At 36.5% G+C, this 18,130-nt stretch overlaps 1 protein-coding gene across 1 annotated transcript in view; it reads right to left on the minus strand.

Moving 5' to 3' along the window:
• Positions 1-7,367: 7,367 nt before the first annotated feature.
• Positions 7,368-18,130, minus strand: part of LOC143082322 (retinol dehydrogenase 14-like) — a 60,300-nt gene continuing 49,537 nt past the window's right edge. The window contains exon 7 of the mRNA XM_076257971.1: positions 7,368-9,470. Coding sequence (XP_076114086.1) covers positions 9,374-9,470 — 97 coding nt within the window. The 3' untranslated portion in view covers positions 7,368-9,373. The remainder of the gene's footprint in view (positions 9,471-18,130) is intronic.

Raw genomic sequence — 18,130 nt, forward strand, 5'->3', positions numbered from 1 at the left:
GATATGGTCTACCTTATGCTACTGCGTCAAAAAAAAGCTTACATGGTCAGTTGAGCTTATATCAGTGGAGGATCCAGAACTTTTAATGAGATGGCGCCTTCTCAAGTCAATCTCCAGTGAGTCCATATATAATCATCCAAACTTTTCCCACAAAAAGGGGTGGCTGGATCCCTTCCCTTAAATTCGCCTCTGTATATGGTTAGATCTGTTGACATTGTGGTTCTTTTGGGAGCTACCATGAGATGAGAAGATAAGCATGGCCAGTTAAGGTTATATTGTTTGATCAGTTGACATTGTGGTTCTTTTGAGAGCTTCCATGAGACCAGAAGATCTTGCATGGCCAGTTAAGGTTATATTGTTAGATCTGTTGACATTGTGGTTCTTTTGAGATCTTCCATGAGACCAGAAGATTTTGCATGGTCAGTTAAGGTTATATTGTTTGATCTGTTGACATTGCCGTTCTTTTGAAAGCTTCCATGAGACCAGAAGATCTTGCATGGTCAGTTAAGGTTATATTGTTTGATCAGTTGACATTGTGGTTCTTTTGAGAGCTTCCATGAGACCAGAAGATCTTGCATGGTCAGTTAAGGTTATATTGTTTGATCAGTTGACATTGTGGTTCTTTTGAGAGCTTCCATGAAACCAGAAGATCTTGCATGGTTAGTTAAGGTTATATTGTTTGATCAGTTGACATTGTGGTTCTTTTGAGAGCTTCCATGAGACCAGAAGATCTTGCATGGCCAGTTAAGGTTATATTGTTTGATCAGTTGACATTATGGTTCTTTTGAGAGCTTCCATGAGACCAGAAGATCTTGCATGGTCAGTTAAGGCTATATTGTTTGATCAGTTGACATTGTGGTTCTTTTGAGAGCTTCAATGAGACCAGAGGATCTTGCATGGTCAGTTAAGGTTATATTGTTTGATCAGTTGACATTGTGGTTCTTTTGAGAGCTTCCATGAGACCAGAAGATCTTGCATGGCCAGTTAAGGTTATATTGTTTGATCAGTTGACATTGTTGTTCTTTTGAGAGCTTCCATGAGACCAGAAGATCTTGCATGGCCAGTTAAGGTTATATTGTTTGATCAGTTGACATTGTGGTTCTTTTGAGAGCTACCACGAGACCAGCAGATCTTGCATGGCCAGTTAAGGTTATATTGTTTGATCAGTTGACATTGTGGTTCTTTTGAGAGCTTCCATGAGACCAGAAGATCTTGCATGGCCAGTTAAGGTTATATTGTTTGATCAGTTGACATTGTTGTTCTTTTGAGAGCTTCCATGAGACCAAAAGATCTTGCATGGCCAGTTAAGGTTATATTGTTTGATCAGTTGACATTGTGGTTCTTTTGAGAGCTATAACGAGACCAGCAGATCTTGCATGGCCAGTTAAGGTTATATTGTTTGATCAGTTGACATTGTGGTTCTTTTGAGAGCTTCCATGAGACTAGAAGATCTTGCATGGTCAGTTAAGGTTATATTGTTTGATCAGTTGACATTGTGGTTCTTTTGAGAGCTTCCATGAGACCAACAGATCTTGCATGGCCAGTTAAGGTTATATTGTTTGATCAGTTGACATTGTGGTTCTTTTGAGAGCTTCCATGAGACCAGAAGATCTTGCATGGCCAGTTAAGGTTATATTGTTAGATCTGTTGACATTGTGGTTCTTTTGAGAGCTTCCACGAGACAAGCAGATCTTGCATGGCCAGTTAAGGTCATATTGTTTGATCAGTTGACATTGTGGTTGTTTAGAGGCAACCAGAGAAGAAAAAAATCTTGCATGGTCAGTAAAGGTTATATGGTTTGATATATTAACAATGTGGCTGTTTAAAGGCCACCATGAGACAAGAAAATTTTGCATGGTCAGTTGAGGTTACATGATTTGATGTTTACATTTGGGTTGTTTTGAGGCTATCATGAGACAAGAAAAGCTAAACATGGTCAGTTGAGGTTACAAAGTTTGAACTGCTAACATATCTGTTTACATTTGTGTTGTTTTGAGGATATCATGAGACAAGAAAAGCTAAACATGGTCAGTTGAGGTTACAAAGTTTGATCTGCTAACATATCTGTTTACATTTGGGGTGTTTTGAGGCTATCATGAGACAAGAAAAGCTAAACATGGTCAGTTGAGGTTACAAAGTTTGATCTGCTAACATATCTGTTTACATTTGGGTTGTTTTGAGGCTATCATGAGACAAGAAAAGCTAAACATGGTCAGTTGAGGTTACAAAGTTTGATCTGCTAACATATCTGTTTACATTTGGGTTGTTTTGAGGCTATCATGAGACACAAAAAGCTTAAAGGGTCAGTTGAAATTATATGATTGTCGATACCACTCATTAACTTCCATTTTATCAAAAACATCTTATCCTTACAAATAATACATATGAATTTTCAACGCATTATAACAAGAACAAATCCGCGGTTAAAGCGTGGGTATCGTATCTGGGTAAATGAATAGCTCACAAACCATCTTATAATAAAGAAGATGTGGTATGATTGCCAATGAGACAACTATCCACAAGAGACCAAAATGACACAGACATTAACAACTATAGGTCATCGTACGGCCTTAAACAATGAGCAAAGCCCATACCGCATAGTCAGATATAATAGACCCCGATAAGACAATGTAAAACAATTCAAACGAGAAAACTAACGGCCTTATTTATGTAAAAAAATGAACGAAAAACAAATATTAAACACATAAACAAACGACAACCACTGAGTTTACTTGAACTTCTTGTATGTCATTAACTGAAGCTAATAGAACACAACTGGCATAGGCAAAACTTATCAGCATACTAGTATATAATTGTTTCTATTGATAGAAAAATTGACATCTAATTATTGAGTTACTGACGGTGAAATGTCAATTTTAGCCAGTTATTGCCGAATTTGGTTATAAATCAATCTTTGAATTTATTATAGAGACGCACATCAATTCTCAAAATGGACAACATGATTAGATTTCATTATTGGATCTCTTGCAAGAGTTATTGCCCCTTAAGGATATTTTCCCTCTATATTGTATTAATTTTTGTGTTGACCAAATTATAGCATCTATGGATAATCTTTGTATAGAAGAAATGATCAGTATGAGTAGATCTACAAATAAGTAATTGACTCTTTTCACGAGTTATTGCCATTTTACAATTTGTTCGCGCATTTTGCAGACATTTCTAAATTTGGAGAGGAACTGTAAATAACAAAACATTTCAACATAAAAAAATCTATTCAACCTGTATGGTCGAATCGTCGATCGATCCCTTAAATATGTTATTATCGTTTAACACGATTTTATCACACAAAAAGCATATACCATGATATATCATTTCAAAAACCTCTTAGTCATAAAAATTAATTAATTTCAAACATTTAAACCTGTCAAAATATTGCAAAAAATTGGGAGCTGACTTTTCACAGTGTTATCAGCTCAGTGGCCATCTTAATCTTCCAAATTGCCAAATAGTTGTCAGGCTCCTTTTTAGGAGTTTTTCCAATTTTTGCACTTTTGTCGAATATGAAAAGAAACTACAAATTGAAAAAAAAATGTTATGGTAATATTGTATGGTTGATTAGTCGACAGGTTGGCAGGTTGACAAGATGACGAGATGACAATTTAATATAGTTGAATTGAAGTTATGTTTGACAGTTTGAAAGAATTTATATAGTGTAGAATAGTATTACTGGTGGCTGGTAGACTGCCTGGCAATTTGACGGAGAGAAATGACAACTGTAATAGACCTATACACTCGACGACCTTTCAACTTGTCGAACTGTCAACTTGTCGACTTTATTACCATTGTCGACCTTTCTGGTATTAATTAACCTGTCAAATTATGTACATCTAAACCTTTTTACTCCTCTGATCTTCCGATGGAACAACGGTACCATTTATCCTACTTGGCCCGGAGTTATTGTTCTAAGGCATTGGTTGAAAATTTTTACCAAATATGAAATTTACTGAAACTATAGTTGATAGAGAAAAAATAGCAAATATGACCATAAAAATGATAACTACAATAAAATTGAGAATGGAAATGGTGAATGTATCAAAGAGACAACAACTCGTCCAAAGAAAACAGTGAACAGCAGAAGGCTACCAATCGGTCTTCAATACAGCAAGAAATATGTAAAATGACCAAAATTACATGTCGAATTGCCAGTGGCTGTTGTAGGAGTTGGAGGGGGCACACAGAGATTGTACGCCCCACCCATTTGATCGACAAATCTCAGTTTGTTTTTTTATAAAACGAATTTCCCCCCTAAATAAATGAATCTAATATCCGTCAATATATAGTCAATAATATTTAATTAAATGCAACGTTTTAAATATCCTTGATCAGCCAGACTAGTTACAAGAGTTTTTGCCCTAAAATATATCTTCTCTTACCCCCCCCCCCCCCCCCCCCCCCCCCGTCCCCACCTACCCAAACATTATAAAAGATAGACTTAAACTCAAGTTAAGTGACAAAAATTATCAGGAACCTAAGATTCTTACAGGATTTTTCTTTACCCTTTAATCACACTTTTAAACCACTTTTTAAATATATCCGTTTATTATCTTACAAGATATAATCAATACACAAAATGATCAACAACAAGACAGATCTTGGGAAAATGTTTCCATTTAACGCACATAATCTTTTTGCCAGTTTTTTTTTTAAATACGAGTAAAGCTAAACGGGCTCCTAGGTGCCTTCAGTTTTTCTTTTTAAAAATCAATTTTTAATTCTACCATTTACAAGATTCAAGATTCAAGATTCTTTATTTCTTAAACACCATAAAGATACAATGGTACAAAGAAGTTCATCAAAAGTCATATAACATAACACAAACACACATGACAAGATGAGATGAAAATATCAAATAATACATGATAAACAGTATAGTAAAGAAGAGTGGTGATTAACCAGGAAGACTCACTTGAAAAGTTATAACCCTGATAAATTTGCACAGCTTTTTCAACTTATTTTTAATTTTTAACTGAAATAGTTATTCAAATTTTAGTATGTTACATCTGTGCAAGAAAAAAGTATCCAAATATTGTGCTCGAAAATTTGCCAAAGAACTACACTGCAAAGTGTAATGAAATTCATCACCAATCTCGTTACAATGACATAAGTTACAATATCTAAGGTTTCGCTCAATCTTATTCCATCTACCAGTTTCGATGGGTAACTTATGGTTACCCGTACGAAATCTACAATATGTTATTCTATCTTTATCATTTAAAATATTCAGATATTCCTCAAATTCAAAATTTGGTTTATACAATTTGTAGGCCAAACCTTTTGGCGAACAGTCAATATAAGCTTTCCATTTCTGTTGAAACTGATCAAATAACTTTTGTTTTAAACTAATACCCAACCACTTAGAATTAAAATTTCCTTGTGACAACCATATATTGCTGTATCCACATTTATCTAATATATCTTTAATGCATTTCAACCAATCTGACCTAAATTGGTTGTCCGAATTTTTCAAGAACACGTATTTGTATAGTATTTTAGCAATCCTGTTATCATCCCCATTAACCATTTTTGATATGTTTGTTCAAATAATGACAACTGAGTATTACACAATGTTGGCTTGGATGGCATAATCATGTTTTCTATCAAAATGATTTAAAATCGTTAAATTGTTTGTCTTATTCAATTAGTGTGACTGATTTAATATCGTTAAATTGTTTGTCTTAATCAATTAGTGTGACTGATTTAAAATCGTTAAATTGTTTGTCTTAATTAATTAGTGTGACTGATTAAAAATAATCACAGCTTACCTATTTTAAATAGATAGTAATTATTATGGCTTGCGTTTGCTCCTATTGACCACTCATTACTTTGACAAGAATCATCATGACTCGTTAGGAGTAATCAACGAAGGAAAGTATAAAACAGACAAAACGACAAGAGCAGCTCATTGTCAAAGTGTCTTCAAACTGCAAACTACGACTATACTGTCTAACATGGCTTATAAACCGAACGCATCCGCAAAGATGCCCTTTAACATTGAAGAATTGTCAAAGAGCAGCAGGGTTTCAGAGACTATCTGCACTGACGCTGTTGTCAACAATATCCACGACTTATATCTACCAAGCAGTAGCCAATCATGTACAGCAGAAATGAACCTTCCACTGACCTACTCAACTAAATACCAGAGGAATCGATTAGACGACTTATCACATTCTGATGATAACAGTTTCTCCTATACAGACTCTACATCAAGAGATTGTACCTCACCCGGTTCCTGCTCAGACGACTCTGTCAAGTGCGACCAACAACCAACGAGAGCCAGAACTATCTTCACAAACTCACAACTGATGGAATTAGAACGATACTACAGCAACAGTAAATACCTCCAGATTGAAGATCGACCAGTGCTTGCCAAGAAACTCAAACTCAGTCAACATAAAATTAAATGGTGGTTTCAGAATCGGCGAATGAAAGAAAAGCGTCACATCAAGAGTACAAGCTACAACGGTTCACGAGAGTTATCACAGTTTGTTGGTGTAGGTAAACCTGGTTACCGAATGCTAACATTGGGATCCAATGAGAACATTAGTCAGCATTCATACTCAACATTCCCTATGTTATCGCCGTATATGCCCGGAATTTCATCTTTTGCCTTTCCTGGTTATACTCAACAGTTCGACAGATGTTAGTCACCACACAGTACACCATTATGTAAAGCTTCTGACAATATAATGTGCTTCAACTTTGTTAAAACATTTGTATTTTTGTGCTTAATTGTTATGCGGTAAATAAATGCAAAATAATCTATTTATATAATGTCTCTTGGTTTTTGTGTTGTTCATGTAGGGAATTATGAGAGAAAAAGAGTAAAAATTGTTATACTTGTAAACCAGCCAAAATTCTAGGATGAATTTTGCCAATAAAAAAAATCGGGTATGAGATATGATCAGCCACTACCAACTAATCTACATCAGTGAAACAACGAAAGTATATACAAGAACGGGGAAGAAAAAACAGGCATGGTAAAGCTCTACTGGCTCAATAACAATGTTTAAAACAGATAACAGAACACAAGTAGAAACAAAACAGTAATAATCAATATAATACCAAAGAATGTTCGCAGTTACTGAAAGCAAGCTCAAATAACGTTGTTTAAATGAAATTATGCATATCATCTTGCAATTGTACATTTTAATAGCAGCGAAGTCATCACATAGAAAATTCATAAACAGTTTAGGAAGACACATCTGGTTCAATTTCAAGATTTGTTTTACAGAATTTCTACACAGAAAATTATCTTCTAAAAGAAACATTTTTTGTTGTTGATAGAATAACAATTTTTAATAATAAAAAAAGAAACCCTAGTGTGAATGCTTTGAATGTAGACACTGTTTACAATTTAATTCTTTATTATTTCAAGCATGATATGCTCATTGGTAAATGGATACAAAACGCATAACATCACATGGTATAATACATCAGAGGAGGATATAAGTGAATACTTATGTTGGCTTGGATGTCATTATCATCATTCAAAAACAATAGTTTAAAATCGTTATTATTGATTATTCATTATTAGGCATCACTAATTTAAAAAAAAACATTGGGCCCGAGTGTTTGTTTGTTTTATTAATTTTGGATTAAAATAAGTGACGCTTTGGTGATTGCCTTGAAAGTACAGTCATTTGTACATAAGCTGACCACATAATTGAGTATGACGCTTAAATAATTCACTGAGACACGTAAACGTGGTTTCATGTGTGGTCTTATGGTTGATTGTTGTTTTTCTGGCCATCCTTTTTTGCTTGTCATTTTTAAGCCCCTTTTTAGTGTTTTCTTTTTTTTTATTAAACAAACCGGTTAAGTGAAGACGATGAGGTGGTCATCATTTTTGACACTTTTAAGAAACTAATGCTATACTAGTAAAACATTTGCCACTGGACATAAAACCCGAAAAGTTTTGCGGAAAACCTATTGCACCTGCCCTGTATATTTAAATAAATATATAATAATTATATGATAAACATGTGTATAAATGAGCCAGTTTTTCATAAACTGAACAGGTAATTACCATGATTATCAGCATAATGTGTGTGTGTGTGTGTGTTTTAAAGCAATTAGTTGGAGAACCATAATATAATGATACAGAAACATACATAATGGATACTAAATTATCTTTTCGATGTTTAAATGTTTATTTTTGTCAGTTGCAATATGAGTGTAGTAATATTTACCCGTTTACTGCCTGACAAGGACAGATAATAAAACACATTTTACTATATATTTAAAGGATGTCATTGGAGTTTAATGATGCATTATAAAGAATTCATATATATAACCTGGTTATCATCCAAACGAGAAACTTTCAACCCATGAATCACATGATTCTTTATAGACTTTAACACAGAGGACGTCGTTGCAGATTTCTCCGTCGGTTAATCTTCTTAGTCCTATTACTTTTATTACAAATATAGTTCAATAGAACTTTCAAATGAAATGCAGCAAGACCCATACATTATCGTTTAAAAAGTACACTCATATTAAAAATTACAAAGATATTAAAAAGTCTTAGATATATATCAAACTTGGTTATGCTCATTGTTGAAGGCCGTACGGGGACCTATATTTGTTTATTTCTGTGTTATTTGGTGTCTTGTGGAGAGTTGTCTCATTGGCAATCATACCACATCTTTTTTTTCTTATAATTTATTCATACTTTGGTATTATCAGACCGTGTTTGCAAAGAAATAAGAGTTGTAGTTTCACTGAACTTCAATAATTTTGAATTCCTGACAGTGATTTAAATCTGCATACTTGCTGTACCTGATATTAACGAATCTAATTCAGTTTGACCAACAGTATTAAAATAAGAAGATGTAGTTTGATTGCCAATGAGACATCTCTTAAACAGATACAGATTAACAACTATTATAGGTCACTGCAAAGCTTTCATCAATGAGCAAATAAACTCATCATAGACACCAGGACTAATTTTATATATACGCCAGACGCGCGTTTCGTCTACAAAAGACTCATCAGTGACGCTCGAATCCAAAAAAGTTAAAAAAGCCAAATAAAGTACGAAGTTGAAGAGCATTGAGATCCAAAATTCCTAAAAGTGTTGTCAAATACAGCAAAACCCATATCACAGAGTAAGATATAAAAGGCTATTTCATTTGAAAACTCTTCTTTGTGTTCGGATAATGTTCAGACTATTTTTAAAATACACCTAAAATATTGCGGTTATAGCTGTTATATATACAAGTAATCAACACCACAGTTCTACATTTGGAACATTGTTTATATCTATAGTAAACTTGTATTTAATTATGTCAATAGGTCATGCTGAGCATAGAGAGGTCTATCCGAAATAGGTTAAAAGCAATACTTCTGCTAATCATGTAAGGCCAACCATCTTTTCCGATAATTCCCATAACTTTTTTGCGACTCCGTCATCTAATGCTTGTTTTCCTGGCATTGTTTCTGAACATTCCCTGAAAATGTAAAAAGGAGAAAATAGGTATACACTTCAATAATTAAGGTCTTTCCTTTTACTAAAGGGAAAGACCTTACTGTATTTCTTCTGATTATTAGGTCTTTCCACTTTTCCGTGGAAAGACCTATTGGTTTTCTTCTGATTATTATTATTTTTTTTCTTCCGCCAACTTTTTGTTCCTTCGCAATTTTTTTGTTTCGCAAGATGTCGCCTTGATATATGGTATATGATATCGAGCAATTAATACGCTTTTGAAACTGACACCGCGTAACCAAAATCTTTTCAATGTAAGATTTATCTCCCCGAACACTGTTTTTCTTGTGATCGCTTAATATTCGCAACCGTATAAGATACCGACAAATTTATTTTACCAAATTGCTTGTTATATCCTCAGGATGATTTGATTTATTTTGACCGAAGCTTTCCGTAGACTCCATATGAGAGTTATTTCCCCTTTTATATTTGATATAAGTGATATGCATTTTTAACTGGAAAACCATAAGTGTTAGAGGCCTAGGGTCTTTTGTTTTGAGGTCCTTGGTCCAAAAAATTGAAAATGAGGTCAAGGTCAAAGGTCAAGGTCATGATCAAAATTTTGATTTTGGCTTGTTATCTCTTATTTTCAGAAATCATATAAGATATTGACAAAATATTTTCATAAAATTGTTAGTTACAACATGTAGTAACACATAAATTTTAGGCGAAAGGGTACGTAGACATTTGACGTGAGTTTTCCCCCTTTTTATATCTAATATCATATGTATGGTAATATAACTCATAAACAATATAAAATAGAGGACTAAAGTCTTTTGATTTGATGTCCTTGGTTGATGACCTTGAAATTGAGCTCAAGGTCATTGGCAAAATTAACGTTCTAGATTTTGACCTTTGCTTTTACCTCATATGTATACATGATAAAGACATGGGACTTTTTGCAATAGGTTGCAAGCAATGTGACCTTGTAAAAGCCAACCGGAAGTGACCTTTTGTTTACCGGAAGTAGCTATTTTTCGTTCTAAATAAATGTAAAAGTATATAGAACCATATATTTTTGGAATCAGTGTCAATTAAACTATCGAACTATACCGGAAATTACGTCGTTTGAACCGGAAGTTAACAATTATCTCCCTTATCTATATCTTTTTCCATAGAAACCATACATTTTTGGAATCAACGTTCATTAAGCTGTCATTTGACGGTTCAATTGACATTTAAAACCAAATTTTTAATATTTTCATATAAAAAAAGATCCATACTGGTGGAAAGACCATCAATAGTTCTCTGAACAATTGGTTTTTAATTATTAAGGTCTTTCCTTTTACAAAAGGGAAAGACCTTACTGTATTTCTTCTGTTTATTATTATTATTATTATTATTATTCTTCCGCCAAACTTTGACGAAGTTAGCAGCCTAAACCGTAAGACGTGTCGCTTTCATGTTCACACTTTGTATCGGTGTCATGAATACCTATCTGGAACTCACCCTGTTAGTCGAAATATTTTGTCGGTTCGGAGTAATCCCTCCGAAACCCAAAAACCTTGTTATCGTTCCAACACTGTAACTGTAATAGGTAGAAAAAAAACAAAGGGTGAAATTTGTTCAGGACCAGACCCCGGTTCTTCGTTACATTTGGATCGAAAAGATTCAACGACTCATTGGTAGGGTTATGCCCCTATGAAAATTAACCAGTGTCGGTTGACCACCAAAACTCAGAAACCGTAAGTCGTAGACACCTAGGATCTTCACCAATCATCATCAATTCATGTATCTTTGTAAAATACCTCAAGGCCATATTTGTATCTTGACCTTGACCTTTGACCTAACACCTTGTTATGGGATAATCTCAGGAACGATTATACTTACAGAAGTTTTAAATAGTGGAAAATGTTTGGGTCATTATGGCGCAACTTTGTTACATTTTGACTAAAAAGATTTGACCTTTTTTTAAGGGGCATAACCCCTGTTTTAGGTTTCTGAAAAGACAAAATCAGGTTTTACTATATAACCAAAGGTCCTAGACCCTTGGGGTTTTCAGTAATGGCATTGGGGACTCATGACCTTGACAAAGGTCAAAAGGTCAAAGGTCAAGGTCATGTCCCAGATAGCGAATTTAGTGTTTTTAACCTTATATAAAGGATTTTTAGTGTTTTTTCGAGCTTTTTAAGGTTGACTTTGACCTTTTCAATACATTTTACGTCTGTTTGAACATGTATTTTACATTACAAAAGGAAAGACCTCTCAATTGTTCAAGAACAATTGACAGTTTAATTATTATTATTATTATTAAGGTCTTTCCTTTTTCTAAAGGGAAAGACCTTACTGTATTTCTTCTGTTTATTATTATTATTATTCTTCCGCCAAACTTTGACAAATTTATCCGCGTTAACCGTAAGAAGTGTCGCTTTCATGTTCACACTTTGTATCGGTGTCATGAATACCTATCCGGAACTCACCCTGTGAGTCGAAATATTTTGTCGGTTCGGAGTAATCCCTCCGAAACCCAAAAACCTTGTTATCGTTCCAACACCGTAACCAGAATAGGTAGAAAAAAAACAAAGGGTGAAATTTGTTCAGGACCAGACCCCGGTTCTTCGTTACATTTGGATCGAAAAGATTCAACGACTCATTGGTAGGGTTATGCCCCTATGAAAATTAACCGGTGTCGGTTGGCCACCAAAACTCAGAAACCGTATGGGGTAGACACCTAGGATCTTCACCATTCATCATCAATTCATGTGACTTTGAAAAATACCTCAAGGTCAAATGTGTATGTTGACCTTGACCTTTGACCTAACACCTTGTTATGGGATAATCTCAGAAACCATTATACTTACAGAAGTTTTGAATAGTGGAAAATGTTTGGGTCATTAAGGCGCAACTTTGTTACATTTTGACCGAAGAGATTTGACCTTTCTGTAAGGGGCATAACCCCTGATTTAGGTTTCTGAAAAGACAAAATCAGCTTTTACTATATAACCAAAGGTCCTAGACCCATGGGGTCTTCAGCAATGACATTGTGGACTAATGACCTTGACAAAGGTCACAAGGTCAAAGGTCAAGGTCATGTCCCAGATAGCGAATTATGTGTTTTTGATCTTATTTTAAGTATTTTTAGTGTGTTTTAAATGTTTTTAATGTTGACCTTGACCTTTGACCTTTCAACTTTTTAGTCGATATCTCAAAAGCGGTTAATCTTACAGAAATAGTAAACAGTGAAAAATGTTAAGGTGACTGAGGCACAACTTTTTTACATTTTGACCGAAAGGATTTGACATATTCTTAAGGGGCATAACCGCCGTTAACGGTTTCTGAAAAGGTAAAATTAGCTTTAACTCTTGAACGAAAAGTCCTAGACCCATGGGGTCTTTTACAATGACATTGTGGACCAATGACCTTCACAAAGGTTACAAGGTCAAAAGTCAAGGTCATGTCCAAATTATCGAATTTGTTGTTTTTGTCATTTTTTAACGGTTTTGTGCGTGTTTGAGAGCTTTTCAATGCATTCTACGCCTATTGGAACATGTACTTTACATTTCGAAAAGGAAAGACCTCTCAATTGTTCAAGAACAATTGACATTTTAATTATTATAATTCTTCTTGTTCCGCCAAACTTTGACAAAATTTCCCTCCGTAACCGTAAGACGTGTCGCTTTCATGTTCACACTTTGTATCGGTGTCATGAATACCTATCCGGAACTCACCCTGTGAGTCGAAATATTTTGTCGGTTCGGAGTAATCCCTCCGAAACCCAAAAACCTTGTTATCGTTCCAACACCGTAACCGTAATAGGTAGAAAAAAAAATGAAGGGTGAAATTTGTTCAGGACCAGACCCCGGTTCTTCGTTACATTTGGATCGAAAAGATTCAACGACTCATTGGTAGGGTTATGCCCCTATGAAAATTAACCAGTGTCGGTTGGCCACCAAAACTCAAAAACCGTAAGTCGTAGACACATAGGATCTTCACCAATCATCATCATTTCATGTATCTTTAAAAAATACCTCAAGGTCAAATTTGTATGTTGACCTTGACCTTTGACCTAACACCTTGTTATGGGATAATCTCAGAAACCATTATACTTACAGAAGTTTTAAATGGTGGAAAATGTTTGGGTCATTATGGCGCAACTTTGTTACATTTTGACCAAAGAGATTTGACCTTTCTATAAGGGGCATAACCCCTGTTTTAGGTTTTTGAAAAGACAAAATCAGCTTTTACTGTATAACCAAAGGTCCTAGACCCTTGGGGTCTTCAGTAATGGTATTGGGGACCAATGACCTTGACAAAGGTCAAAGGTCAAGGTCATGTCCCAGATAGCGAATTTAGTGTTTTTAACCTTATTTAAAGGATTTTTAGTGTGTTTTCAAGCTTTTTAAGGTTGACCTTGACCTTTTCAATACATTCTACGTCTGTTGGAACATGTATTTTACATTAAAAAAGGAAAGACCTCTCAATTGTTCAAGAACAATTGACAGTTTAATTCATATTTCTGATGCGACATATATTCAGTAGATATGAAAAGACTTCAACGTTTATACAATCTAGACGATTTATAGCTGTCTGTCTGTTGTTGAACACCCATTGTAACCTCTACGTGTTTGTTGTTTATTCTTATCTCTCAGTTGCTGTCTAGTTGTCATATACCCTACATCTCCTTTTATCCATTTTAAATAATCCATATGCAGTACATATATGCTGTTTTAAACCATGGCAATGGTATATTTAAAAATAGTTAGAAAATAAATAGTGTACCTAAGCACAGTACTTTTATGCTTTGTACTGCAAGGTGAAGGAACCTATTGGTATCTTTACCTTTAGTAATTGCCCGACTCTTTCTCCAAGGTGAAGGACCCTATTGGTATCTTTACCTGTAGTAATTGCCCGACTCTTTCTCCAAGGTGAAGGACCCTATTGGTATCTTTACCTGTAGTAATTGCCCGACTCTTTCTCCAAGGTGAAGGACCCTATTGGTATCTTTACCTGTAGTAATTGCCCGACTCTTTCTCCAAGGTGAAGGAACCTATTGGTATCTTTACCTGTAGTAATTGCCCGACTCTTTCGTCAAGGTGAAGGAAGCTATTGGTATCTTTACCTGTAGTAATTGCCCGACTCTTTCTCCAAGGTGAAGGACCCTATTGGTATCTTTACCTGTAGCAATTGCCCGACTCTTTCTCCAAGGTGAAGGACCCTATTGATATCTTTACCTGTAGTAATTGCCCGACTCTTTCTCCAAGGTGAAGGAACCTATTGGTATCTTTACCTGTAGTAATTGCCCGACTCTTTCTCCAAGGTGAAGGACCCTATTGGTATATTTACCTGTAGTAATTGCCCGACTCTTTCTCCAAGGTGAAGGACCCTATTGGTATCTTTACCTGTAGTAATTGCCCGACTCTTTCTCCAAGGTGAAGGAACCTTTTGGTATCTTTACCTGTAGTAATTGCCCGACTCTTTCTCCAAGGTGAAGGACCCTATTGGTATCTTTACCTGTAGTAATTGCCCGACTCTTTCTCCAAGGTGTAGGACCCTATTGGTATCTTTACCTGTAGTAATTGCCCGACTCTTTCTCCAAGGTGAAGGAAGCTATTGGTATCTTTACCTGTAGTAATTGCCCGACTCTTTCTCCAAGGTGAAGGAACCTATTGGTATCTTTACCTGTAGTAATTGCCCGACTCTTTCGTCAAGGTGAAGGAAGCTATTGGTATCTTTACCTGTAGTAATTGCCCGACTCTTTCTCCAAGGTGAAGGAACCTATTGGTATCTTTACCTGTAGTAATTGCCCGACTCTTTCTCCAAGGTGAAGGACCCTATTGGTATCTTTACCTGTAGTAATTGCCCGACTCTTTCTCCAAGGTGAAGGACCCTATTGGTATCTTTACCTGTAGTAATTGCCCGACTCTTTCTCCAAGGTGAAGGAAGCTATTGGTATCTTTACCTGTAGTAATTGCCCGACTCTTTCTCCAAGGTGAAGGACCCTATTGGTATCTTTACCTGTAGTAATTGCCCGACTCTTTCTCCAAGGTGAAGGACCCTATTGGTAACTTTACCTGTAGTAATTGCCCGACTCTTTCTCCAACGTGAAAGACCCTATTGGTATCTTTACCTGTAGTAATTGCCCGACTCTTTCTCCAAGGTGAAGGAACCTATTGGTATCTTTACCTGTAGTAATTGCCCGACTCTTTCGTCAAGGTGAAGGAAGCTATTGGTATCTTTACCTGTAGTAATTGCCCGACTCTTTCTCCAAGGTGAAGGAACCTATTGGTATCTTTACCTGTAGTAATTGCCCGACTCTTTCGTCAAGGTGAAGGAACCTATTGGTATCTTTACCTGTAGTAATTGCCCGACTCTTTCTCCAAGGTGAAGGACCCTATTGGTATCTTTACCTGTAGTAATTGCCCGACTCTTTCTCCAAGGTGAAGGACCCTATTGGTATCTTTACCTGTAGTAATTGCCCGACTCTTTCTCCAAGGTGAAGGAAGCTATTGGTATCTTTACCTGTAGTAATTGCCCGACTCTTTCTCCAAGGTGAAGGACCCTATTGGTATCTTTACCTGTAGTAATTGCCCGACTCTTTCTCCAAGGTGAAGGACCCTATTGGTAACTTTACCTGTAGTAATTGCCCGACTCTTTCTCCAAGGTGAAAGACCCTATTGGTATCTTTACCTGTAGTAATTGCCCGACTCTTTCTCCAACGTGAAGGACCCTATTGGTATCTTTACCTGTAGTAATTGCCCGACTCTTTCTCCAAGGTGAAGGAACCTATTGGTATATTTACCTGTAGTAATTGCCCGACTCTTTCTCCAAGGTGAAGGACCCTATTGGTATCTTTACCTGTAGTAATTGCCCGACTCTTTCTCCAAGGTGAAGGACCCTATTGGTATCTTTACCTGTAGTAATTGCCCGACTCTTTCTCCAAGGTGAAGGACCCTATTGCTATCTTTATCTGTAGTAATTGCCCGACTCTTTCTCCAAGGTGAAGGACCCTATTGGTATCTTTACCTGTAGTAATTGCCCGACTCTTTCTCCAAGGTGAAGGACCCTATTGGTATCTTTACCTGTAGTAATTGCCCGACTCTTTCTCCAAGGTGAAGGACCCTATTGGTATCTTTACCTGTAGTAATTGCCCGACTCTTTCTCCAAGGTGAAGGACCCTATTGGTATCTTTACCTGTAGTAATTGCCCGACTCTTTCTCCAAGGTGAAGGAACCTATTGGTATCTTTACCTGTAGTAATTGCCCGACTCTTTCTCCAAGGTAAAGGACCCTATTGGTATCTTTACCTGTAGTAATTGCCCGACTCTTTCTCCAAGGTGAAGGACCCTATTGGTATCTTTACCTGTAGTAATTGCCCGACTCTTTCTCCAAGGTGAAGGAACCTATTGGTATCTTTACCTGTAGTAATTGCCCGACTCTTTCTCCAAGGTGAAGGACCCTATTGGTATATTTACCTGTAGTAATTGCCCGACTCTTTCTCCAAGGTGAAGGACCCTATTGGTATCTTTACCTGTAGTAATTGCCCGACTCTTTCTCCAAGGTGAAGGAACCTATTGGTATCTTTACCTGTAGTAATTGCCCGACTCTTTCTCCAAGGTGAAGGACCCTATTGGTATCTTTACCTGTAGTAATTGCCCGACTCTTTCTCCAAGGTGTAGGACCCTATTGGTATCTTTACCTGTAGTAATTGCCCGACTCTTTCTCCAAGGTGAAGGAAGCTATTGGTATCTTTACCTGTAGTAATTGCCTGACTCTTTCTCCAAGGTGAAGGAACCTATTGGTATCTTTACCTGTAGTAATTGCCCGACTCTTTCGTCAAGGTGAAGGAAGCTATTGGTATCTTTACCTGTAGTAATTGCCCGACTCTTTCTCCAAGGTGAAGGAACCTATTGGTATCTTTACCTGTAGTAATTGCCGGACTCTTTCTCCAAGGTGAAGGACCCTATTGGTATCTTTACCTGTAGTAATTGCCCGACTCTTTCTCCAAGGTGAAGGACCCTATTGGTATCTTTACCTGTAGTAATTGCCCGACTCTTTCTCCAAGGTGAAGGAAGCTATTGGTATCTTTACCTGTAGTAATTGCCCGACTCTTTCTCCAAGGTGAAGGACCCTATTGGTATCTTTACCTGTAGTAATTGCCCGACTCTTTCTCCAAGGTGAAGGACCCTATTGGTAACTTTACCTGTAGTAATTGCCCGACTCTTTCTCCAACGTGAAAGACCCTATTGGTATCTTTACCTGTAGTAATTGCCCGACTCTTTCTCCAACGTGAAGGACCCTATTGGTATCTTTACCTGTAGTAATTGCCCGACTCTTTCTCCAAGGTGAAGGAACCTATTGGTATATTTACCTGTAGTAATTGCCCGACTCTTTCTCCAAGGTGAAGGACCCTATTGGTATCTTTACCTGTAGTAATTGCCCGACTCTTTCTCCAAGGTGAAGGACCCTATTGGTATCTTTACCTGTAGTAATTGCCCGACTCTTTCTCCAAGGTGAAGGACCCTATTGCTATCTTTACCTGTAGTAATTGCCCGACTCTTTCTCCAAGGTGAAGGACCCTATTGGTATCTTTACCTGTAGTAATTGCCCGACTCTTTCTCCAAGGTGAAGGACCCTATTGGTATCTTTACCTGTAGTAATTGCCCGACTCTTTCTCCAAGGTGAAGGA

The sequence above is a fragment of the Mytilus galloprovincialis genome, chromosome 7, assembly GCF_965363235.1.
Source record: "Mytilus galloprovincialis chromosome 7, xbMytGall1.hap1.1, whole genome shotgun sequence".
Taxonomy (NCBI): Eukaryota; Metazoa; Mollusca; class Bivalvia; order Mytilida; family Mytilidae; genus Mytilus; species Mytilus galloprovincialis.